Consider the following 25,892-nt stretch of genomic DNA (forward strand, 5'->3'; position numbering starts at 1 on the left):
ATGATCAATTTTTACTTGTTTGTTTGGGAGCTTGCTGTCTGGCCTGGCTTATTTTTGAATTGATTTAAAATGAAAAGTGCAATTAGAAGTTTAAATCTGACCAAGGGGTCTCATGTTCCCAGATCCAGAAGCCGAAAGGAAATTATACGGATGTTTCCAAGAAAAGTCAATACCAGCCAAATTAAGTCAGACTCAAGAATCGCTTTAAACCTCCCACGGGGACATGGACTATGCATAGGATAAACACCGTCCCCTTAGAACCCTTGGAGTTGTTTTGTTTTGTCTTTCTCCCCGTGTTTCCTCATTCTCTTTCATAGATTAATTCTTTCTTCCTCTCTGTAATGGGCTGGTTTTAGAAGACTCCTTTTCATCTACCCTCTGCGCCTCACAAACTAATTTACAAGTGAGTTTGGCTGCTTCTGTGCAAATGAACAGAACTAAAGGTGTTCTCTCAGATCCCACGAATGGCATGCCACCTCCTCACTGCTTTTTGTTGAGGAGGCCACACAGTGCCCTGTCCCCCGGGCGCTCTGTCCTGAATTATTTGGAGCTGAGATGTTTTTCTCAGCCTGCTGTTTATTTGAAGTTATGCTTGCTCTGAATTACTAATCAAGAGATTACTGAGAGCTCGTGCTTGCCATTTCCCCAAAATTAAAAGCTTGCCCTGGAGGCTGAGTGAAACATGCAGAATTGATGAGAATGAGAGCAAAGATCCAGGTAATTTGGAGTTCTGGGTTCCAGAAGAGACAATTAACATGTCCTTGTCTCTCTTTGGAGCATGTATGGGCTTAAATGTCTCCTTCTGGGTCTGGAACTGAGAAAGGCCTCCTTGGTGTGAAATGAGAGGGCCTTCCTCACTTTGAGGGACTTCCCTGGTGGTCCACTGGTTAAGACTCTGAGCTTCCAATGCAGAGGGCACAGGTTCGATCCCTGGTTGGGGAAATAAGATCCCACATGCCCGAAAAAAAGAAAGAAAGAAAAAACTACCCTCTGACTAGCTGCAAAGCTGCCACTCTCACTTAGGGCAGGCAGGAAGGCTGCAGCCATAGAGATGCAGCCGTCTGAGGGAGGTAAGTTCTGTGGAGCGGCCAGCTCAAGGCCGCTGTCCTGCCCTAGAGGACATGCAGCGGATCCTGCATCTTGGGAAAAAATCCCTCACAGTCACTATTGGTGCAGATCCACTGAGTACATTCTGACCCTGAGTGTCATGGCTTGTTTTTGTTTTGGAGTCATTTTTTTGAAGGCCTGCTTTAGTTTCACACAAATGAAAAAGCACTAATGCCAAGGACACACCGACAACAGAAGAACCCGGAGGGAGTGGGGAGGGCTGACTCAGCTCTCAGGCCGCCTCTTTAATCAGTGAGCGCTCTTTATCCAAGTCCCCTCCTCAGCGTGGCCCACAGGTGTCCGCATGTGGGTGTGGAGAGTGCACTGGGGCCATGGGGGTGTCTGACGTGGACACAGCTCACAATCAGTGTCACCTTGGCACACAGAGGGGCTCTGGAATAGGAGGCAGAAAGAATAAAAGGTCAGGAAAGACTGGGTGTGTGTGTGAGCCCTTTCACTGAACCTGAATGGAATCCCCACATCCACCCGGAGTCCAGCTCTTGCTGCCTTGCTCTGTACTTTGGGGTCTTTCAGCATGCCCCTTCCCTCCGTTCCTTGGGGAGAGCTGGCCATACGCACCTCAGCAGCAGTGGCCTTTGACCACCTTTGACCACAGATGCAGCAGCCTTTTTCTGTTGGTGGCTTGTGTGTTCTCACCTGGTTTTCAGGAAACATAAAACGTCCTCAGGGTAAGCCAGCCTGTGGTCCCTCCCTGAAGTGGACCCCCCTGGCCCCTGAAACACTCGCTTGGGAAACTCTGCCCCTTCAGGCAGGTCCCCTTATTCAGCAGGACACAAAAACGCATTCACATAGATTGCTGCCCAGAGAGATTTGCTGAAGTAGGACAGAAATCTGAAGGCCATCACAGGGTTTCCCTGGTAGTCCAGTGGTTAAAAATTCACCTTCCGTTGCAGGGGACATGGGTTTGATCCCTGATCGGGGAACTAAGATCCCACGTGCCACAGAGCAACTAAGCCCAGGTACCACAACTACTGAGCCCACACACTGCAGTTACTGACGCCCGTGGGCCCCAGAACCGGTGCTCCAAAACAGGAGAAGACACTGCCAGGAGTAGCCCGTGAGCAGCAACTAGAGAAAAGCCCACGCAGCAACAAAGACCCAGCACAGCCAGAAGTACTAAGTAAATACATATTCATTTAAAACAGCAAACAAATAAAGGCCATCACAGGCTGGGATAAATTCCGATACTACATTGTCTCCAGAGAGGGATCTGGCTAACGTCGGACTTAGTAAAATGCTTGACTGCCTCCCATGGAGCAGGGCTCTTAGGCTAAATGCAATAAGAACTTCAGTCCGACCCATAAGCTCCTTCTCCCCGGGGATGGTGGTCCTCCTCTGCAGACTCGCCAGGGAGTCTCTACGCCTCTGATGGCCCCTGTGGTGCTCTAGCTACACAAGGCCTATGTCTGAGACACGGTACTTTTTACACAGCTGTCTCCACTGTAAGCTAGGGTAAAATCCAGGGATGAGGAGGCTTTCAGTCCCACCTGAGACAAGTCGAGTGGCAGAGGGCTCCACATGGCAGACAGCCCCCTGCTCCTCGGAGATGTCACCAGAGGACACTGTGTGGCATCATGCCCAGGCTGAGCAGCCCCCACGGATACTTGTGGGAAACCAGTTCGTGACTGGCACTCATTACACCGCAGCTACATGCCTCATCTTTCTTAGAAGAAAATGACTCATTTTTAAAACAAGAAACAGAAGCCCTGGGAAAACTGATTCTCCATTACATATTATGTATAATTCAGTTTTGATCTTGACCACCGACACATACTTTTACCAACAACCACCCCCCCAACCAAAAAAAAAAATTAGAGTCATTCATGCATGTCAGATATAAGATCTTCCATCAAGAAATGGAGTTCAAAGGGAGGAAGCTCCTTGACCTAGAGCTGAACATAACCTAGAATTTTCAAATAGCCAGATCCTACATTGAACTCAAAAAGCACTCCTTTGGGAAATTCCTGGGAAAGTAAAACAGTGAAAGTTCCCATGAAATGTCCACCGTATTCTGTACGTTCTTTTGATAATGTTAATCATTTTCCCACTTTTTTAGATAATTGCACGTATTCTTTAACAAATGCTATCCTTATAATAATACTTTTAGAGGCTCTATCCTCTCAGAAAAATTGACTAGGACAACATTCTATATGGTTTCCCTGGTGGCTCAGCGGTAAAGAATCCACCTGCAATGCAGTAGATGTGGGTTCAATCCCTGAGTCAGGAAGATCCCCTGGAGAAGGAAATGGCTACCCATTCCAGTATTCTTGCCTGGGAAATCCCAATGAGCAGGGGAGCCTAGTGGGCTATAGTCCATGGGGTTGCAAAGAGTAGGACACAACTTAGCAAATAAAAAACAAAAATCCTCTCGGAAAACTGAATAGATGATTAGGACAACATTCTATCTTAGACATGGTTCTTATCTGATTGCCATCATTTGGAAAAATAACATGACAAGTTATTAACACCACCTCAACCATGGTAAACAATGAAGAGATTGTAAACAATTTGACAAGCACTTGTGAAAATATTTTTGCATTTGTTTTTAATCTGAAATGTCTGTTATTTAAAGGGCTCTTTCTTCTTCCATCTAGATCTTTCATGGAAACACCAACCCCACAGATGTAGTGATTGGAGTTTTTCCCAAACCCCTGATCACTCGATTTGTCCGAATCAAACCTGTGACCTGGGAAACTGGCATCTCTATGAGATTTGAAGTCTATGGCTGCAAGATAACAGGTAAGATGGAAGATCACCTGGTTTTTATCTATGTCAATGTTTAAATATAGGGAGAGTAATTGGATATAAATGGGGTTGGTCATTTTCATTTGATAATTAAGAACATATGCTTTGGATTTAGACAAAAGTGAGTTCAGATCCTACTTGTCCTACTTACTCACTGTTTACTACCTTTCAAAGCCTTAGTCATCTCACCTGGAAAACAGGCATCATGGTGTACACCACTCAGGGTTATTGTGATCATGAATTAGCTCGTGAATACGAAGCGCTTACACAGGCTGGCATGTGGTAGGTATTTACAAGTGGTGTCTTTCCACTAGGCAGGTTCCAGGAAGACAAATACCTTTCCTTTCATCCTCCATCTCCTGGTTATTCCATACTGACTAGTACTTAGTAGGTTTACAATATATAACTGTTGCTTGAAATGTTCTTCACCTGCTTTGTCTTTTTTTTTTAAATTGGAGTATAATTGCTTTAGTGTTGTATTAGTTTCTGCTACAACAAAGTTAATCAGCTAGATGTATACATATATCCCATCCCACCCTGTAGGCCATCACAGAGCACGGAGCTGAGCTCCCTGTACTGTACAGCAGCTTCCCACTAGCTATCTGTTTTACACATGGTAGTGTATACATGGGAGAAGGCAATGGCATCCCACTCCAGTACTGTTGCCTGGAAAATCCCATGGATGGAGGAACCTGGTAGGCTGCAGTCCATGGGGTCGCTAAAAGTCGGACACGACTGAGCGACTTCACTTTCACTTTCCACTTTCATGCACTGGAGAAGGAAATGGCAACCTACTCCAGTGTTCTTGCCTGGAGAATCCCATGGACGGAGAAGCCTGGTAGGCTGCAGTCCATGGGGTCGCACAGAGTCGGACACGACTGAAGCGACTTAGCAGCAGCAGCAGCAGCAGCAGTGTATACATGTCTTTTAAATCTTGAAGCCTAGAGGTGACCTCATTAGCGACAGTTCAGGAGGAGTTTAATTTATGGAGTTAATTTATTCTCCTTTTACTCACTAACTGCCCTGACAACTTTCTCTTAGGTTTTGGCTCAATACATGTCTATCTTTCATTGAATGCATATGCTAACATCAATATTAGAAATCGATTTGTCAATATTTCTTGTTTTGGAGTTTGTTTCTTCTGACGTTAATAGGACTTTAAGAGTCTCTTTTAAATTTGGAAGAAGTAGGTGGATTATATCCACTTGAGAGTTGAAGATGAGGTACTGGGCGATTAAGTGGCTAAAAAGGTAGGCAGGTCAGGACGGAGCAGGAAGTAGAAGAAGGATCCAGTTAGTCTCACTGTGTTTCTATGGCAACCAGTACTGCTCTTACTCGTCCTGTACATCTACTCTGTCTTCTGAAGTAAATAGCACATTTCAAATACCTTTCCTTGTAAGTAAGTAAGCTACAAATTTTTCATTAAAAAAAGTACGATGTAACCTCCATAGAATGCAAAAAAACTTCAAAAACAGAATCAGTAACTTATTCACTACAAAGTAACTAAAAGTGAATAACGTTTAAAGTCTGTCAAATATCTTTCATGGGATGTTAGTATACATATTGAGAGCATTTAATTTCTCATTCCATCAACGCCAACACTATTGTTTTTATTTTTATCCTCTTTAGTACAATTACTTTTAGAGAAGGAAAGTACTGACTTCTGAAGGGAAAAAAAAATCACCTGGGCAATTTTCCATGAAATGACAAGCAATTTGAAGAAAGCTAACTAAGGAGAAAAAAAAAATTACATTTGTTTACAGTACAGCCCATTTTGGAAAGTAAAAACTGACATTTGATCTGTTCCCCAAATTTTATTTATTTCCATCTTAGAGACAGACTTGTTTATTGTTTTAGAATCTAAATATTTACAAAGTTCAAGGCCTTGGAGGCAGGCATTGGGTGGATAGAGGTTTGGAGGGAGACAAGGGGCAGGGTAGGGTTAGATATAACCTTGGCTTTATTCTTGATCAGCAGATACAGGAGAGAAGGCTCTAGGCCATTTTCAGGGCATTACAAATGTAAGCAACTACTTTTAAATTCATAGAAACAAGGCCATTTGAGGGCAGGGTGGAAATTTCTGTCCCATTCCTCCCACCTATTCTCATGTCACTGTACCAAAAAAAAAAGGTAAACGTCATAAATGTATTAGTGTGAATTCTGAATTTCTGGCTCTCCTTTTGATTAAACAAAATACTTGTTTAAGCCTGAATTGCTGTTTCTCATTTTCACAAGGATTTTCCTGAGAGATAATTCTAGGAGCATGAGTCTTTATATATAAACAAGGGAAACTATTGGATTTTTTAAAACAGTCAAATGGCCTACTTATTTAAGCAAACATAGCTGTCTGTAGGGCTTCCCTGGTAGCTCAGCTGGGAAAGAATCCTTCTGCAATGCAGGAGACCCTGGTTCGATTCCTGGGTCGGGAAGATCCCCTCGAGAATGGATTGGTTACCCACTCCAGTATTCATGGGCTTCCCTATTGATTCAGACGTTAAAGAATCTGCCTGCAGTGTGGGACACCTGAGTTCAATCCCTGGGTTGGGAAGATGCCCTGGAGGAGGGCATGGCAACTCACTCCAGTATTCTTGCCTAGAGAATCCCCATGGACAGAGGAGGCTGGTGGGCTACAGTCCAGGGGGGTTACAAAAAGTCAGACATGACTGAGTGACTTAGCACAGCACAAATGTCTGAAATACCATGTTTTAATATTTTCACATTTGATTTGCTCTGTTTTACAATTATTTTAAGTAGCTCTTTTTTTTTTTTTTTTTTCAAATTACATACTGCCACCCTCTTAATCATGACCCCTAATATGTTTTGGATACTTTTTCTCTAATAAGACAACTACAAACTCCAAATAACTGATCAAGGCAGGTTTTTAGAGAGGCCAGCCTTCATAACGATGGTCACACAAAGAGAAGGTGTATAGACATATCCAAGCTTCACTCCGGGCTGTCCACTTAGTGACTGAATGACCAAGGACAAGACTCATGGTCCCTCTGATCTCCATCTTCTGGTCACTAAGAGTAACTTGATTCAGCTGTAATAAGATTAAGTGAAAGGATGCTTATAACACTTGGTTTAGAGTAAGTGCTCACTAAACAGTACCTGGTATATTAAACGGTGCATGATGCTCAATCAGTTGAACCTGCAACAGGCCCCAGCAAACAGAACCTCTAATGAGACAATGATATCAGTGTTTGCTCAGTGTTACCAGAGGAGATAATTTTTATCTTTTAGAGATCATGGCCCCCTCAGTGGAGACTGATAGAAAAAAGCACGAGACTGCAGGGTTCCTGTGGGTCTGGAAGCTCCATGAAAGCAGGGGTCGTGTTTGTCTTCTTTTCCATTGTGTCCTGTGTGCCTGGAACATAATACACTGGACACACTTATTTTTTTTACGAGTGAATGAGCAAATTAATGAATTGAAGCTTTATCCATGTTTTCCTACAAACAAGAGGCTGGATTGCAAAATTTGACCCTCTCCTCTAGAGCAGGCAAGCCCCAACTCAATCAGGATTAAAAAAAAAAAAAAACACTGAATTAAAAGTTACCATGAGAATAGTCTCCAGAGCTCCCAAGGTCTAACCCAATTTTTCTGTTCAGAAATTATTTGCTAGAAACATAGTAATCCTGTAATAACCAGAGTATACAACAATGGGTCACCATATAGAGAGATAAGGAGAACAGAATTGGAACATGTCATCCTGCTTTGTAGGTGATTCACAGAGGAGCATTTGCATTATTTGGACAAGGCAGGCTTCATCATTTTGAAAGAGAAACTGGTGAAGATGCCCTTGCTGTCTAAGAACACACTGCAGACCATGTGGGCTTTTTCGTTTACCAAAAGTTAATGAACTGGGGCTTCTGCACAGGTCGGTGTGTGCTTGTGTTGAGCAGAGTTTGCAAGGATGATCTCGAGCCCTCCAACATCCATAGGTACCTTCTGAGTCATCAGGGAAGATTAAATTATGCTTATTCAGGTTCACCCATCAAATGCAGTTATTGTCTTCTCATTCCTTGAAAAACAGTTAACTATTTGATTTACCAGTATTTCTATTTTCCCGTTAAGTCTCAGTTCATAGATTTTATTGTAAAATAATATCAATGAAGATAACCACTTCCAGAGGGGAAAGGAGGTGAGGGTGTGTGAAATAGGTGAAGAGAATTAAGTTTACAAACTTCCAGATAAGGCCACAGGTATGTACTGCACAGGATAAGGAGTATGGGCAATAGTATTGTAAAAACGTTGTATGGGGACAGATGGTTACTAGACTTAGAGTGGTAATCATCTCATAATATATGCAAATATCAACTCACTGTGGGGTATACCTGAAACTAATGTAATGTACATCAATTGTGTTTCAATTCAAAAAGAAAAGAACCACCTAATTCCCCATCACAAAATTCACTTCCCCCTCCCATCTAGGATTGGTTTTATGTTTTTTAAACAAGGTTGCCAAGTGAAATGCAGAATGTCCAGTTCAATTTAATGCAGATAAATGACAAAGAATTTTTTAGTGTAAGTATATTCCGCATTCAGTATTTGGGACAAACGCTTCCAAGTGGAAGCTCAGCCATAAAGAATCCACCTGCAAGGCTGGAGATGTGAGTTCAATCCCTGGGTCGGGAAGATCCCCTGGATAAGGAAATGGCAATCCACTCCAGGATTCTTGCCTGGAAAATCTCATGGATAAGGGAGCCTGGCAGGCTACAGTCCATGGGGTCTCAAGAGTTTGGCACAACTTAGCGGCTAAACCACCACCACTACCATACTGAAAAATTACTTGTTGTCATTTGAAATTTGAATTTAGTTTGGCACCCTGGGTTTCTGGTGTTGCTGTTTTAGATTATTTGTTCGCTAAATCCGGCAACACTGTTTCCAAAGGATGTGCGATGGAGCCAGGCTTTAACCAAGGCACACTGAACCAGCCTGCTGTGGATGAACAGAGCTAGAACCTAGCATCTCCTTCGAACCTTGAATTGTTAGTGGAATCTTTCTCCTAACCGTGGTTAACAGTGAGTCACTGGTTTTGAGTCAAAGGCAAGTCAGGGTGCCTCTTCCTTGATCTTGGACGAGGCCATCTGACTGCAGGACGGCTGCGTTGGCCGATGCAGGCTGGCCTCAGGAGGCTTGTGGATGCAAGGACCGTGCCCCTGCAACTCTGCATTAGAGAAGGGACATTCCTCTGGTAGAGCTTCTTCTCTCCTTACAGTATTCAAGTTAATTTTGTTTTTCTCTGAAGAGTAACATCTGGTACGGATTACCAGCTACACGTTTTCTTCACAAAAGTCAGTTTTGAGTCAGACAGGTGTGACCACAGTGACCAAAAATTCGACTTCTATTTTTAACACTATAATTTCATAGACCCTCAGTAAAATCGCTTTTGTCAATCTTTTCATAATCCCCATTGAATTTATTCTTGGTTTCCAGACCCCAGCCTGAAGCAAATACTGCGGCTGAATTACAGGAAAGGGTGCTTGGGGAGAATAGCAGCTGCCTTTTATTGTGTTAATAAGCTGATTCATTCAACAAATATTTGTGGAGCAAATACCACGGATAAAGCAGGGCACAAGGACTCATAGAAAAGTTTTTAATATGACTTGGTTCACAGTCTCAAAGAACTTAAAATCTGGGAAGGCAGGTAGCAAGCAAGCAACGCAAGGAACTGAATATGGTCAACATATCTGAGACATGCAGGTGGAGAGCTAGGGAGAGTCCCAGAAAAGGAAAACCACGTCTAGTTGGAGAGATCAGAAAAATTGGATATTTAACATAAAATTTGAAAACAGGTCAAAATTTTAAGATAGTGGGAAGGGCAAAGTGATGGGAAATTCTTTAGTGGAGGGGATAGAATGAGAGGAAGCCTCCAAGTACCACTACACAGAGGTGAGGGAGTTCTCCTTCATTGAGGAGAGGCTTGCAAGGCCATGGTACCAAAAGCCTGGCACACGAGGTTGAAAGTAGGTGCATAATTCCTAGATGAGCAGGCACTGATGTTTTAAGTAAAGAAATGACATGATCTGAACTGTAGAACTCAGGTGGTAAGCATCTGATTCAGAAAATGTCTGAATTAGAAAGTGTCTAATTCATTCTCAAGGGTCAGCTGATAACACGGAGAAGGCTTAATTGCATTAGACACATACCTCTCATTTACAATGGTTACATTTTCAGCTGAATTTTGATTTATGCAGAACGGGGTTGTTAAAAAGAAGAATAAGTTCTTCTTCCTGGCATGTCTTGGATGGAGATGTACAATTTTGAAAAGAGAATAACTGAAGTGTTTAACATTTTGTTATGAAGCCATCAATCAATTAATCAGTGATTGATACTCCCCTTCTGCTCAGAAGCTCCTTGGTCTACTGTAGAAGGTTAGCAAGATCTATGATGCTGTTCATGGTCTTGGATGAATTTACAATCTGATTATGGACACGATTCCCAATCTTAAAACATGGAGAGAATAGCTTAATGCTAAGCTCTGTGCTGCTTCCTGTACATGTAGGCATATTTCTGAGAAGGGAGAGTTCAGAATACAGGCGAGAATCGTTTGAGAAGTTTTTAGGAACAGTCGTAAGCTGGATTTGAATGTTTGGGCAGAACTTACCTCCGTCCACATGATAAGGGGGCAGCAGGAACATTTTGGACAAAGGCAATGATGAGAGTTATCTCTATGGTATATGGGAAGAAAATAGATTCCTGTCAGTAATAGCAAATAAAATTAGATAAATAGGATGAAGCCAAAATGAGGGTGTTGAAAGCCAGAGAGAGACTGTTTTATAGCATACCATAAATAATGGAAAGCCAGGGAGATTTTTCAAAGCTCTTTCTCATTACTGTGGTCAAATATACATAGTTTACCATTCTAACCATGTTTAAGTCCACAATTTAATTGCCTTCAAGAGTCACATTAGTGTGCAACCATCACCACAATCCACCTTCAGAATGTTTTCATCATCGCAAACAAACTCTGTACCCCTGAAACTCTGTACCTATGGAACACTAACTCTCCATTCCCTCCTGCCCCCAGCTTCCAACAACCACCATTCTACTTTCTGTCTTTATGGAGTTGACTCTTCCAGGCACCTCATTTCAGGAGAGTCATGCAATATCTGTCCTTTGGTTTATTTTCCTTAGCAATGCAAGATTCTTGAGCATGAGACTGACACTGCAAAAACAAAGTTATGAAAGGTGACATGGGTGTTGTTGACTCAAAACTGGGGTTTGAGAGGGTAGTCTGGAGATCATTCAGTGTGTCAGCCCGAGTCCTTAGATCCAGTGATGCCAAAAGAAGTTCGCAAGGCATATCGAGGACACTTTTTTTTTTTTTTTAATGAAAATATGACAGGCTTTGGTAGCAGAACAGGAATGGAAAATGGAAAATCAAGAAAGACAAAGATAACTAGGCAGGAACTAGCTGATGGGTGATTCCACCCATTAAAGTAAAGAGTTGGATAAAGAGATTCAGTGTTGAGTGGAAAGGACTGTTCTTGTTTGGGCTTGGGACATTTAAGGTGAGGATGGGATTCTGGTGCAATTAGAAACGGGGGTGGGGAAGACACTGGTCGGGGAGGGGGAAGATGGGCCCCCTCCATAAGCATTAATTTCAAAGGCTCCACCCAACACCCTAGGGTGGGGAGACCCTCCTACCTCTTCAAGCTGCCTCAAGCACTTTCTTTCTCTTCATCTCCTCAGTATCTTTTTGCTTTTGTTTTGGCAACTTTGCTGCTATTGGAATGACTGATTTCCACAATTCCAGCCCTCCATTAACTGAACCTCCAGTTAATGGACTGTACTTGATCTAAGAATAACTTCCGATTCCAAAGGGACAGTAAATAGGTTGACTTTACACTTGGAAGAACTCAGAAAGGATGAAATGACGGTTCTTATTGAAGATTTTTTAATTGGACTGTTGAGTGTAGGGTGGGCAGTGCAGAAAGAGGAGCGGGGGTGGTGGAGGGAGCTTTAGTTTTATATCAGATGGTCCAGGCATTTACAAATGTACATGAATGGGGACAGTCCATGTTTTTACTCAATAGGGTAGATTCTCTTTCTCAGCATGGAGACTTCAAATCATGTTATGTTTGTCTATTCCGTTCCCCGCCTAGATTATCCTTGCTCTGGAATGCTGGGCATGGTGTCAGGACTTATTTCCGACTCCCAGATCACAGCGTCCAATCAAGCGGACAGGAACTGGATGCCTGAAAACATCCGCCTGGTGACCAGCCGCTCGGGCTGGGCACTGCCCCCCGCCCCCCACCCGTACGTGAACGAGTGGCTGCAGGTGGACCTCGCTGAGGAGAAGATTGTGCGGGGAGTCATCATTCAGGGGGGCAAGCACCGGGAGAACAAGGTGTTCATGAGGAAATTCAAGATCGGGTACAGCAACAACGGCTCGGACTGGAAGATGATCATGGATGACAGCAAGCGCAAGGCCAAGGTGAGCCCTGGGCGGGGGCGGCGCAGGGAAGGGGTGCGGGGCTCCCTGGCGGCCTTGACTTGAATCAGGGACCCTGGCCTCTTCCTGCGGAAGCAAATCTCTCATTTCCTGAAAGCCGTGGGATCTGCGGGGGCGAGGGACGGAGTCTGTAAGATGCCAGGGGAGACAGGAATGGGATGCAAAAAGCGCGGCTGAGCGTCTCATCGCTGGTCACCTTTCCTTCCTTCAGGAAACAGCAGGTGACTCAAGGCTCGGGAGCGGGAGGCTGTGAGAGTGGGGGCGGGGACATGGGCACCGGGCAACCCGGTAGGAACACACACTCCCTCCGAGACCCTCTGATCGTCTCTGGAGAGCACCGGCTGCCAGCCCCCTTCTACCACGAATCCCTTGTTACATGTATTTTTTTTAACTCTTTATTGAATGAAAGAGTCTTTCTTTTCTATAAGGCTGTACAATTTTCTAAAGTTCCATAGAAGTGAAAGTGAAGTCGCTCAGTCGTGTCAGACTCTTGGCGACCCCATGGGCTGTAGCCTACCAGGCTCTCCAGTCCATGGAATTTTGCAGGCAAGAAGACTGGAGTGGGTTGCCATTTACTTCTCATGGGGATCTTCCCGACCCAGGGATTGAACCTGGATCTCTGCATTGCAGGTAGAGGCTTTACCGACTGCCATTGCCTTCTCCAAGCCACCAGGGAAGCCCATAATTGGGCTGAAATCCATGTAACAGAAAAATACCCGTCATAACCTTTAAGTGCCCAGTAGTGTTAAGTACACTCACATTGTTGTGCAAACCCATCTCTAAAACTTCTTGCAAAACTGAAACTCCTTTACCATTAAACAATAATTTTCCAGCCCCTGACAACCACCATTTCAATTTCTGTTTCTATTAATTTGACTACTCCAGGAGCCTCTCTTAGTGGAAACATACAAAATTTAACCTCTGTGATGGGCTTGTTTTACTTGACATGATGTCCTCAAGGTTCAGCCAGTATTGTAGTGTGGATCAGAATTTCATTTCTGTTTAAAGCTGAATAATATTCTATCATGTATACAGGCCACATGTTGGGTATCTGTCCATCCATTGATGAACACTTTCATTGCTTTTAACACTTGGCTACCATGAATAATGCTTAAGTCTATTTTTTATACATTGGAACCTTTTAAAAAGCAGCTGGCCTTTGATGATCTAGTGAAAAAAGATATATTCCAGCCTTCCCCAGAACATGTGGTATAATTTTTCTTTTTTAACACAAGTATCCTGTAGTAATAATGGTTTTCTGGGGCTCATGGTTACATGTATTTGCATTTCTTGGGCAGAGAACACCAATCTGAAAAGGATACCCCAAGTATGCTGGGTGACCTGGAAACGGATTTCAGATTAAATAAGGAAGTTAATTTCAGAAATCAGCTAAATTTCAGATTAACTGATTTCAGATTGAAATAAGAAAGAGTCCTCAGAAATTCAGTTCTGTATGCAGAACTCTATGTGGGTATTGTATTCAGCTAATGATACTTCTCACCACCAGCCCAATTGGCCTTCTGTCTCAGCCTCTTCACCCCTGTTTGCTGAGAATCTACTCCTTTTGTGAAAAGATTTGGGGAATGGGAGAGAATGGGACTGTGGGATTATGGCTTGATATAGTCACCCGGGCCAAAGGCTTTGCAGGCGGGAAGCAAAGCCGGGCCACGCAGCCAGCTCCCACTCTGCCCAGATGTGGGGGCTCCGCAGAGGCTGTCCCCACATGTTGTGCTCTGCTCCAGTGGGCGGAGCACCAAGAGGGATGCTGCTGCTCAGAAATGTAAGAATTCCTCTCCCATCTCACCCCTAGTTAACTTGTGGTTTCTAAAACAGTTCCAGTGTTTTTTTTTGTTTTGTTTTGTTTTTTTATCCATGTGAAGCTACTTTCTTTGGTGTCCCTTTCATTTTCCTCTTTTATGTCTGCCCCTCTTGTTTTGGTGGAAGAAAAAGTAAAATAAACATCAGAAACTGGAGTTCCCCTAAGAGCCAGTCTTTTCGGAGGAGTCATGAGCCCTGTGGCTTTAGCACCAAGTGTGAATATGCTGCAAATCAACAAGTTGCCACGGTCACAGGGGAGTGTGTACTGTTGTGGCGTGTTCTTCAGCACGAGGGGTCTAAAAGGGACGGAAAACAGGTCACCGTATGCTCTGGGTGGGATGTGCCCTGTGCTTGCTGGCCTTTGTTATCCACTCATCTGAGGTCAAGTCTAAAGCTATCACTCCCTTGTAGGGCATCACGTGTAGCTTTCACAAGAAGCCAACAGCACCCAGCTTTCAACTGTAACAAAAAAACTCTGTTCAAGATTGGTTGAATGTGTCAGATCTTATTCCTAAAATATGATTTTACCCATCATTATCATGTTCCTATGTATTTAAGCCATGTTCTATGTGCCAGGTCACTTCAGTCCTGTCTGACTCTTTGCAACCCTATGGACTAGCCCTCCAGGCTCCTCTGTCCATGGGCTTCTCCAGGCAAGAATACTGGAGTGGGTTGCCAATGCCCTTCTCCAGGGGATCTTCCCGACCCAGGGATAAACCTGTGTCTCTTACATCTCCTGCATTGGTAGGCAAGTTCCCAGGTAGTGCCACCTGGGAAGCCCCTTATTTAAACCATAAAAGCTTCTAAATTGTTGGCAGGGCATCTAATAAGTGATTCCTAACATGTCCTTCCCCTGGAATAAAATCTTCAAGATGAAAAAGGAAACTGGTTAAATCATCCATTTAGGAGCAGTGTGTATTTGTAACTTTGCACAAAAATAGTTAAAACATACTATATTTGAACTTGCAAGTAAAGGTTACCTGTTCAGGATGCCAAGTATGTTTTATGTAATGGTAAAGTGAACAGTCTGTTTTATGATATGAAACAGCACCTTGATAGACTTGGAATCTTTTATGTCCTCTCCTTATTTCCTATACCTAAATGGTACATGATGGACAAGGTACATCAGAGTCTTTGAATCAACTAGTCTTTTCAGGAGCAAATATATCTAAATACTCTAAGCCCTCTTCTTCTAAAGCATGATTAGTAAAAGGACAGAAAGACATGTTGTAAACAGTGTTATGTTGTAAACAATGTCATGTTAGCAAACTTAGCCCAGTTCCATGTGATACTTCCTTGCTAATATTCTTCCCAGCTCATCACTGATGACCTTTGTAATGTATTTACACTACAAGTAGAAGAAGCTGGGATTCCGAAGGTATAAGTGCTTTTTTCCTAGGAATGTTGAAGCTATGTTAATGTAGATAGAACTTGCCTGTGTAGTAACTCTGTTTTCATTATAATTAGTGTCTTAACTGATAACACTTAATTGAGCCTGACAATGATATCTGTCAGATTCCCAATTACTGGCAGCAACTGCAGTTCTATCAAGAAAGCAAGGGCCCCCAGTAGTGAATTTACTCCTGAAAATGATAGAAGGGACTTTAATTGAGAAAATCAGAAAGGTATGAGCCCTGTACTTCTAGATTCCTAGAGGATTTTCTGAGTTGGAAAAGGCCAATTAATTTACTTCTAGATGGCTCAGTGGTAAAGAATCAGCCTGCCAATGCAGGAGACACAAGGGGTGTGGGTTCGATCTCTGGGTTGGGAAGATCCCCTGGAGGAGGGCATGGCAACCCACTCCAGTATTCTGGAGAATCCCATGGATAGAGGTGCCTGGCGGGGTACAGTCCATGGGGTCACAAAGAGTCATAGATGACTGAGTGACTGAATACTCACACAATAATAGAACCTACCTCTCGAAATTGTCTTGAGGATTATGTTGAGTTAATACATTTTAAGCCTGTAGAACAATGCCTTGCATCAGTAAGCATCACACAGTGCTCGATATATAAAACGACAGTCCCAGTGACAAGGCAATTTGGTTTTTCTAATCCCTTCCCCTCTTCCCATTCTGGACGGAGTTAGGAAGGATACTGGGATAGGAGGATACAGAGAGGCTTATCCATTTCTTGAAAAAGAAAACAAGCCTAGCCATGGCTCCATTTTCCGATGATTCCACTCAAGGGCTTCCCATCAGTGTAAAAAGGGGAGCAGAATAATCCAGCAGCAGCAGGGCAATAATGACTGGTCTCCTGAGCATGTCACAGTGATGTCGTGTTAGGAATGCACTTCACTCACTGCAGGGCAACCAGGCATCTGAACATCGTTTAGGGAGCAGGACCCCTGTCACTTTCCTGAGATGAGAAGTTCTTTTATCTACAGATGTCTGCACTGGTGAGACTGCCTAAGTCAACGGCAGTTCCAGGGGATTGGAATCACCCAAGTTCTTGGTAACGCAGCACTTGCACCATGTGAAATTTACTATCTCCTCCAGGAAAGGACTTTCTCGAGCTTCTTTTTTTTTTAATTTACTTACTTATTTACTTTTGGCTGTGCTTGTCTTCATTAGTGGGGACTCCTCTCTAGTTGCCATGCGTGGGCTTCTCATTGCAGTGGCTTCTCTTGCTGCGGGCTTCCCTGGTGGCTTAGACGGTAAAGCGTCTGCCTGCAGTGAGGGAGACCCAGGTTCGATCCCTGGGTCGGGAAGGTCTCCTGGAAGAGGAAATGGCAACCCACTCCAGTATCCTTGCCTGGAAAATTCCATGGACAGAGGAGCCTGGCAGGCTACACAGTCCATGGGTCGGTTGCAAAGAGTTGGACACAACTGAGCGACTTCACTTTCTCTTGTTGCGGAGCACGGGCTCTAGGGCATGTGGGCTCAGTGATGGCAGCTCCCAGGTTCTAGAGCACAGGCTCAATGGTTGGAGCACAGGCTCAATGGTTGGAGCACAGGCTCAATGGTTGGAGCACAGGCTTCTTGGTTCTACAACATGTGGGATCTTCCCAGACCAAGGATCAAACCCGTGTTCCCTGCATTGGCAGGCGGATTCTTTACTACTGAGCTACCAGAGAAGCCCCCTTGCACTTCTTGAGGATGGAGTTTTAGCAAAACCAGGATCCACTCATCCAAGAGAATGTAAGAGGAGTTGTTATTGGAAACACAGTCTCGATTATAAGCTCTGAGAAGAGGCAGGCTCCTTTCCTGAGTTTTCTTCCTCCACCTCAAGGAAATGGTGAAACTGTCACTTCTTCCAGGCACATCAGCCTATCATTTAAAAATGTGTCTCATTAAATCCTTAGCTTCTGGTCTAGCCTCAGTGTGGCCTCCAGAGTTTCTGAGAAGGAACATCTGTCACTTCCTAGAGAAGGTTAATTGTTTTTTTCCATTCTCATGTAGGAGTGTCAGCCTTCTGTGAAGTGGTAGAATGAGGTCCATTTTTCTGCCCTGTTAAAGAGTCCTCAAGGAGAGACTCTTCTGCCGAAAGGAAGGTTTGTTATGACCTGCTGGTTCTCGTTCTTCACAGTCTTTTGAAGGCAACAACAACTACGATACACCTGAGCTGCGGACCTTTCCACCCCTTTCCACACGGTTCATCAGGATCTACCCTGAGAGAGCCACGCACGGCGGACTGGGGCTGCGAATGGAGCTGCTGGGCTGTGAGGTGGAAGGTAAGCCCGCTCTGCTTCCCTAGATGTTTTCTGTCCTTTTTCACGTGCTTATGGCCCTGACGGTGCTGCTGCAGATTGCCAGCTTTCCACCAAATGATCCTGTGTCTCTTGTGCCTGGCTGTGTGCAGGGCTCATCACCCGGTGAGCAGCACGAAGCAGTGCTTCTGCATCTTGCTTTTGTGGGGGTTGTTTGCATAACACTCCTCAGATTCTGGGTGGAGGGGTGTTCTCTGATCTGTTTTTAAAAAACGATGTGTTGTGAAATTCACATAACAAAATTCACCATTATAAACAAGTCGCATTTGTATGTAGTCGTAGTTGACAGGTGCTTATGCAAGCAGCCTCTGTCTAGTCACAAAAGATTTCTATTGGTCCAAAATGAAAGCCCCTCTCCATCCCCATCTTCCCTCAACCCCTGGCAACCACGGATTCCTTGACCTTCTTAGAGTTCTTCAGAGGCCTGTGTCTGGTCCAAGTTTCCGTCTGCAGCGCTGACTACCATCACATACTAGCAGGAAGCAGCATTTGACAGACCGAAACATTGAGACATTGTCTTGGATAAATTTCTCAGACTGCTGCAGAGAAACCAAACTTTACATCACATAATGTATGTAATGCACAATGGGGTCTGTTTAAAGATACGACTGCATAAACTTAGGTTATCATAGGGAGGTCACGGACAAATTCAGTTCTCACATTGACCCCAGAACTACACTGTCCTCTGCGTTTTTTTTAATCATATAATGAAGGAGATGAATGTTTAAAAAAATCATATGATGGTTGCTTAGTGTACTATTTAATGCTTTTGTGCACTAGAATTCCCATCTGCCTTCGATTTGGGCATAAATGAGTAACCTTATACCAACATTTTCATCCCCATAAAGGTCTTCCTCTAGGTTACTGCAAAGAATGGCTATTGTTGGTACCCAGATGTTAATCCATTGAGCATATGCTCAAAGTTGTTTGGAAGGATGCTTTTTAAATATCACCTTCTTGGGATTTCTAAATTATTTGTGTTTCAAGCTACCCAAATATAATTACATTCCTGAGCACATTAAATATCATAAAACATTTCTTAGGCACTAAAGAATCTTAAGCTATGAATCACCATCCTAGTGAATAATTCATAGCTGCTTTCCTATGTGTTTATTTAAAAGCAGGCCATTATCTCCCATTCTTTTTTGGGTAGCTGTTTCCGTATCTGTGGCTATGTCCCAGGACCCCAGAGTTATCCCGTCACTGTCAACGCAGACCACGAATGACCGTGTTCCAGGACATTGGCAAAGACGCCTAGGAAAAAACAGGGTTGGGGCAGACCGAACCACCTGCAGACACATCGGTTCAGTGTGCTGAGCAGTGTGGTCACCTGGAAAAGGGCCTCTGCTGCTCTGCTGCGGGACGTTAGCCTGGATTCTGGGACGCGACACTGATTTAGGAGGTGGGATGAATGGATGGTTGAAAAGACTGGGCCTGGTGGCAGTTTGCCAGTGTCAGCTCTGTGCTGAGGTCGCGATGGTGGTGAAGGGATTGACTACAGATGTTCACAGGCACTCAGCAAAGTGGGGAAGTCGCCCCGAGCCACATGAGGAACCCGCGTCCAGGGAAAGAACTGTCCAAGCTTTTTAACACAGTTGGTGAAAGGGAGTGTTTTTCTTCTTCCTTAAAATATTAACAGGCCCTTATTAAATATCAACTTTGTACCTTGTTCTACAGGAGATGCCTAAAAGGATAGGAAAAAAGGATGAGGTAGAACCCAGCCATCTCTGGGGCCTCTAGCTTATTTGGGGCTAGGACTTGTATTTAAGAAACAATTAGAGGACCACAGAAGATAAAATATTTTCAAGTAGTAAAACTGGGTCAACAAAATGACTCACTTTGGGGGTTTCCCTGGCGGTCCAGTGGTTAAGACTGCATTTCCACTGCAGGGGGCATGAGTTCAATCCTTGGTCAGAGAACTAAGATCCCATATGCTTATCCACTGCAAAAAAAAAAAAAAAAAGAAAATTTAATTAAAAAAATTTTTAAAAGACTCACATTTTACTTTTTTCAGTTTAATCCAGGTACTACCCTGGGCCACGTCCAATGTAAAACTCCTTTATAAATACCACAAGGAATGTGGAAAAACCAGCAAGATGAATAGAGCGTTTCAAAGTGGCACAAAACCAACAGCAAAGGCAGCTTAGCAAAGGCAAGCATCAAGGTTGCTGAAGAGGATGCTATTGATTCGCTGTTGGCAATGAGCAGAACCCAGAATCTTGTGTGTCCACAGGTTACAAAGTCCAGTTTATAGCCTAAACAGTGTGGACATTACCTATATGTGGTGATTTCCTAGCAATTATTGGTATGTGTCCTGGGCAGTTGAGGACGTCGAAACTAGCTGTGTTTCTCCATTTGTTATAACTCTGCTCAGTCCTTCTCTACAATGAAAAACTGTGTCAATTTTTTATTGAGAAAGCAGCAGTTACCAGCACATTCCAACTGGCCAGAAGCTATTAGAGAACAGACCCCCCACCTCCCCCCCAACTCCCAGCATCTTGTCTGGTTCTCAGACATCAAGAGAACTGTCCATTATCTCAAGTCTTGTAAAGTGAAATGTAATGCCGAAAACTGTAAAATATTAAACAGATTGCAAAAATGAGGAACAGGCTGGGAAAAAAAAATAGATGGAACTAAACGTAAAGAACTTCAAAAGCAGTCTTTGATTAATGCTGGCTACTTTTCAACTACAAACTCAGAGCTATGGGAATACCTGCCGGCAGCGGAATGTGGTCCCCCAGGAGTTAAGGTAACATGACCCCCGGGAGCTCCCAGACACCTGCTCTGGAGGGAGCGCTCACGAGCCCAGACGCTTACTTAGAGGGAAATGGAGTCACTGTGAAAAAAATAAATAAGAACAACATTGTCCTAAAAGTGAACACTGAGACTCCCTTTTGGGAAAAAGATTACAAGATAAACTGAGTAAATATCAAGAATATAAAAGAATTCATGACAATCGATTCCTCTAGCACCTTGAAAATGAAAGGAAAAACAGTTCAAGCAAAACCTCTATCATCAAAATTCTCAACTCCAGGGTCATGAATAAATAACCGGTGAGAATTCAGGAACTTTTCAGAAAAAGGATGTTTATGTAGATAACAACGTATGAAATGAGAAGGCAGCCAAGTCTACCAAGGAGATAGGAATCAAATACCAAAACAGAGCAGTCCCCAGTGCCTTCTGCAAAATCCAAGTATCTTCCATTCCTGAAAGAGAGGCAGGCACACCACCCTGCTGGCCTTCCTAGGGCAGATTAATGTTTTCTGCAAAAGCATTAGCAGAGTCAACAACCAGGGGGCTGGAGAATACATTTCAGAGGTGTGAGAAAATAATCCTTGGATCTTGTTTCAGCACCTACAGCTGGGCCGACCACTCCCAATGGGAACCTGGTAGATGAATGTGATGACGACCAGGCCAACTGCCACAGCGGAACAGGTGATGACTTCCAGCTCACAGGTGCAGAAACCATCTTCATCCCATTGCTGTGGCATCTCAGTTCATGTTGTAGTTGGGAACTGCTCATTAACGCCTCTGTGTGTGTGTGTGTGTGTGTGTGTGTGTGTGTGTGAAAATCCTCGTGGCACTAGGCATCAGGGTGGAGGGAACTTTGCCAGAACGCATGCATCTTCATCTCCTCATGTCATCGCGTAAACAAATTGTCCTGCCAAGTCACAGCCATCCGAAACAGTAATTTAAGCCATTTCAGAGTCAAGGGCCGGGATTGTCTTCATTGAATGAATAAGAATTTCTCCATGGCTAAATGTATCTGAGGTTGGGCTTCCCTGGTGGCTCAATGGTAAAGAATCTATGTGCCAATGCAGTAGATCTGGGTTCAATCCCTGGGTCAGGAAGATCCCCTGGAAGAGGGCATGGCAACCCACTCCAGTGTTCTTGCCTGGGAAATCTCATGGACAGGGAGCCTGGCAGGCTGTAGTCCATGGGGTTGCAAAAGAGTCGGACACAACTTAGCGAATGCTGCTGCTGCTGCTAAGTCGCTTCGGTCGTGTCCGACTCTGTGCGACCCCAGAGACGGCAGCCCACCAGGCTCCCCAGTCCCCCCAGTCCCTGAGATTCTCCAGGCAAGAATACTGGAGTGGGTTGTCATTTCCTTCTCCAATGCATGAAAGTGAAAAGTGAAAGTGAAGTCGCTCAGTTGTGTCCGACTCTTTGCAACCCCATGGACTGCAGCCTACCAGGCTCCTCCGCCCATGGGATTTTCCAGGCAAGAGTACTGGAGTGCGGTACCATTGCCTTCTCCATAACTTAGTGACTAAACAATAACAAACAACAATATGTAACATAAATTGATTCTCATCTTCAACCCTCACCCCCAACCCCAACCCTAACACATGCTCCACACACTTGAGAACATTTATTTTCAAACAGGAATCAAAATGTTTGAGTGGATCCTTCAACTAACTGATGAAATTAGACTTATATTTGAACTGCAGCTTTTAAGTTAGAATTTTGTGAATCATTTTACATTAAAATTTAGAAAGCCAGAATCCGTTGCTATTTCACATCACCACTAACAGATGTATCAGGGATGGCGTGTCCCGTGTCCTCACTGACTCGTTTAGAGGATGACTCCAGAATAGTCTGAAATCCTAAAGCTAGAAAGTGACCTTCTCTTCCACCTGGACTGGCAGAGGAAACATTAAGCAGACGGGGAAGTCGGACTCCACCATTTGGAAACTGGCCAAAGTCCTAGAATTTTCACCCTGTTGTTGCCAAAGGTGCTGTGGGACCTTTATTGCCACCCAGTTTCTTATAGCACGTGACTCTCATTTTACATTAAACAGCAGCCCTTGGGTGCAGTCTGTGTTTTTACCCAGAAGGGACTCTAGAGAGCCCATGTAATTCATTTCCGTGGGCGAAACTGAAGGTGTTCCCATGTAACTTCATAATAGTGCCATGTTAGTGGCTAATGCATTAATGTAAAATCTGGAGGGACCCCCATTTCCAATTACTTCAGAACCTCTCCTCTGAAAGAGCAAGATTGCTCTGCTACTCTGAGATGGAATAAAGGTAAAATCTAGCTGAGAAGTTTAGTACCATGAACTGAGTTTACATTTAAATCCCTCCTCCTAAGGCTCTCTCCCTCCAAATTTCCAGAATAATCGCTTACAGTCAAATGGCCAATAAATATTACATGGCTATGGGCTTTTGAAAATAAATCTTGTGTTTCAGTAGCCACAAGCCACAAAAAATAATCTAATTAAGACAGAGGCCTTTTCTTTGTAAGATGTCAAGCTCCAGCTGAAAACCTTACAGCTAATACGAAAAACAAGAGTACTAGCCTGTGAAGCAGGCCCTACAGAACCTTCCCAAGGTCGCCTATAAACACTCTCTGCAAACCTTAGGCTTTTTGCAAACCTAGTCACACATCCCATCTGTAGTGAAAATCCTCATAAAAAGGAATGGATACAGTCATCAGAGACTCTTCTGTTCAATTACCCTCTGGAGAAGAGGTTCTTTCCTTTATAAACCCTAAAGTGGTCAGTTAATATTGATTAGAGTCAAAGCCTCAGATTTACTCCTCACGTCAGAACAACCAACCTTCTCATTTTTGCATTGCTTCATGACTGAATCAATTGAAACCTAAGCCTTTGAATGAAATAGGGCAAGTCTGTTAGCCTCGAGCAAATTGTGAATGGCACCAAGCTGCAAACCGCAGAAAATGGGTCATTTCCACTGGAAACACTGACAATCCTTTAAAAGTACAAGGTGATCATTTATTTACAGTGTTTAAACTCATTTGTTGGATACAATCATTTATTTAGATAGAAAAAAAAGGGGCATTCTCGGTTTTTTTTACGTATTATCCTGCCCGCCCCCAAAATGTCATTTTCTCAGGCCAGCACATTTGTCTTAATAATTTGATCAATAGGTGCATATAATAAGAACTTCTAGGGGTACTGATAAAGTTAACTTCATTCCACCATTAAAAAGAGGTGATTCTTTAACCAATAAGAACCTACTGTACAACACAGGGAACTCTGCTCAATATTATGTGACAACCTAAATGGGAAAAGAATTTGGAAAAGGATACAGGTACATGTATAACTCAGTCACTTTGCTGTCCATATGAAATTATTGCAGCTTTGGTAATCAACTACACTCCAATATAAAAGAAAAAGTTAAAAAAAAAAAAGAAAAGGTGATCTTAGAAGGCCTTCTCATGCTTCATGTTCGTTTATTGCATCATGGCCAATTTGTCCTTTTTTAAAAGCTTAATTTCCTCTATGAAGCTCTGTGTTAGTCTTTTCTGAAGAAGGGTGTGCTAACAGGTACCAGTGATTGCAGGCAGCCTGGCCCTCCCCCACCCCTGCATCTTTCCCCAAGTAGCATCTTGCCTCCCGGACTCACACGCAAGTCCATACCCTCCTTGCTGTTTTGGTCACCGCTGCAAACTTGGAATGCTTAGTGCCTTGAAACCAAACCAGAAATATTCTTTCTTTCACCCTGATGGGTGGAAGCCTAGAAATTGGGATCAGTGTTCTCTTAAGGTTTGGGTCCTAAACACAGATGATGTCACTTTAATGTCTTCTCCCAGGGGTGACCGATTTGGACATAGTGGGAGATAAGTATTGTAGCCAAATGCTCATTACCTCTAAACAACACTGAATTCCAAGTGAACTGCACCAAACACATGGAAATAAAGAGAGATTTTGCTTTCCTTTGCTTGCTTGCCAAGGTGAAAATTCACCCTTGAAGTTCCTCATTTGCAAATGCCTTTGAAGTCATTAGATAATACAATTGGCTTCAAAGGCACCAGGAGGCCAGATTTCACATTGGATCTGTGTCTACCCGGCAGTGGAATTTGGCTCCCAACCTCTCACAAAATTGACAGTGCGTATCGGTTTTAAAAAGTGAGTTTTCACCTTGAGTCTTTCTCCTGTAAGACCACTGGGAACGGAATGCTAATGCGTTCTGGCCTCCCTCCAGTTCTGCCATTACAGATTCACCTTCTTAACCCATAATATATATAATTCCCTTTCCTAGCGCCTGCCTCGTTGAGGGCACATGCATGTGTGACCACTCATCCAGCGTATTTACTGAGCAAGCGAGGGTAACACGACTTGGTGCTGCAGTGGATGAGCTCAGAAATCTTCAGGCCACTCCAGGAGCTCAGTTTTATGGCTCTCTGATTCATGAGCTGGGTGATTTCTGACCCGTGGGAGCTGTAGGTTAGGACCAGGGCTCAGCCAGAATAGGAATGATCATAGTCTCTTTATTGAATGATAGCATTGAAAGGTGTACAGTGGCACCTCATAACCACCTCCAAACGTTCCAGGATCAGCATGAGCCCACCCATGTCCTTACCCTGAGTCTGCCTAGGACTTTATCTCTTGGGAAAGCAAATAGATGATCCTCAACCATTATCTGCAAGGCAGATGCACATAAGGAGAAATGGCTTTCTCAAGTACCTACGTAGTAAACAATAAGCCAGTTTTTCAGGAAGCATTCAAGTGATGCTTGTGGTTTGGGCAAGTTGAGGAACAGGGCTTTAAAACAGAAATCTCAGGCTTCCCTGGTTGTCCAGTGGTTAGGACTCTGCCACTCTTCCACTGCAGGGGGTGTGGGTTCCATCCCTGGTTGGTGAAGATCCTGTGGGCTGCCTGCCGCTGCTGCCGCTAAGTCACGTCAGTGGTGTCCGACTCTTTGCGACCCTATGGACTGTAGCTCACCAGACTCCACTGTCCATGGGGATTCTCCAGGCAAGAATACTGGAGTGGGCAGCCATACCCTCCTCCAGGGGATCTTCCCAACCCAGGGATTGAACCCGAGTCTCTTGCCTGCATCTCCTGCATCGGCAAGTGGGTTCTTTACCGCTAGCACCATCTGGGAAGCCAAAACAAATAAATAAAACAGAAGTCTCAGGATAAAGGGCAGAAAATGGCTAAGCTAAGATACTTAAGCTGAGATGTAGATCTAAGTTTCCACGACGTCCTTGGATCAAGTATTCCAAGTCAACCCAGACTGATTAAAGTTCACAGTGTTCAGGGTGTTGTTTGTGCAGTCTTCCAGCTC

At 43.9% G+C, this 25,892-nt stretch overlaps 1 protein-coding gene across 4 annotated transcripts in view; it reads left to right on the forward strand.

Moving 5' to 3' along the window:
* The window catches only part of NRP1 (neuropilin 1), a 147,682-nt gene that overhangs the window by 102,629 nt on the left and 19,161 nt on the right, over nucleotides 1–25,892 (forward strand). For 2 of the 4 annotated variants that reach the window (XM_055543737.1, XM_055543738.1), the window contains exons 8-11: nucleotides 3,723–3,867; nucleotides 11,983–12,314; nucleotides 17,678–17,822; nucleotides 21,210–21,314. In XM_055543737.1, coding sequence (XP_055399712.1) covers nucleotides 3,723–3,867; nucleotides 11,983–12,314; nucleotides 17,678–17,822; nucleotides 21,210–21,314 — 727 coding nt within the window. The remainder of the gene's footprint in view (nucleotides 1–3,722; nucleotides 3,868–11,982; nucleotides 12,315–17,677; nucleotides 17,823–21,209; nucleotides 21,315–25,892) is intronic. The other 2 variants (XM_055543739.1, XM_055543741.1) reach the window with 1 other exon arrangement.

The sequence above is a fragment of the Bubalus kerabau genome, chromosome 13, assembly GCF_029407905.1.
Source record: "Bubalus kerabau isolate K-KA32 ecotype Philippines breed swamp buffalo chromosome 13, PCC_UOA_SB_1v2, whole genome shotgun sequence".
In the NCBI taxonomy this organism is placed as follows: Eukaryota; Metazoa; Chordata; class Mammalia; order Artiodactyla; family Bovidae; genus Bubalus; species Bubalus kerabau.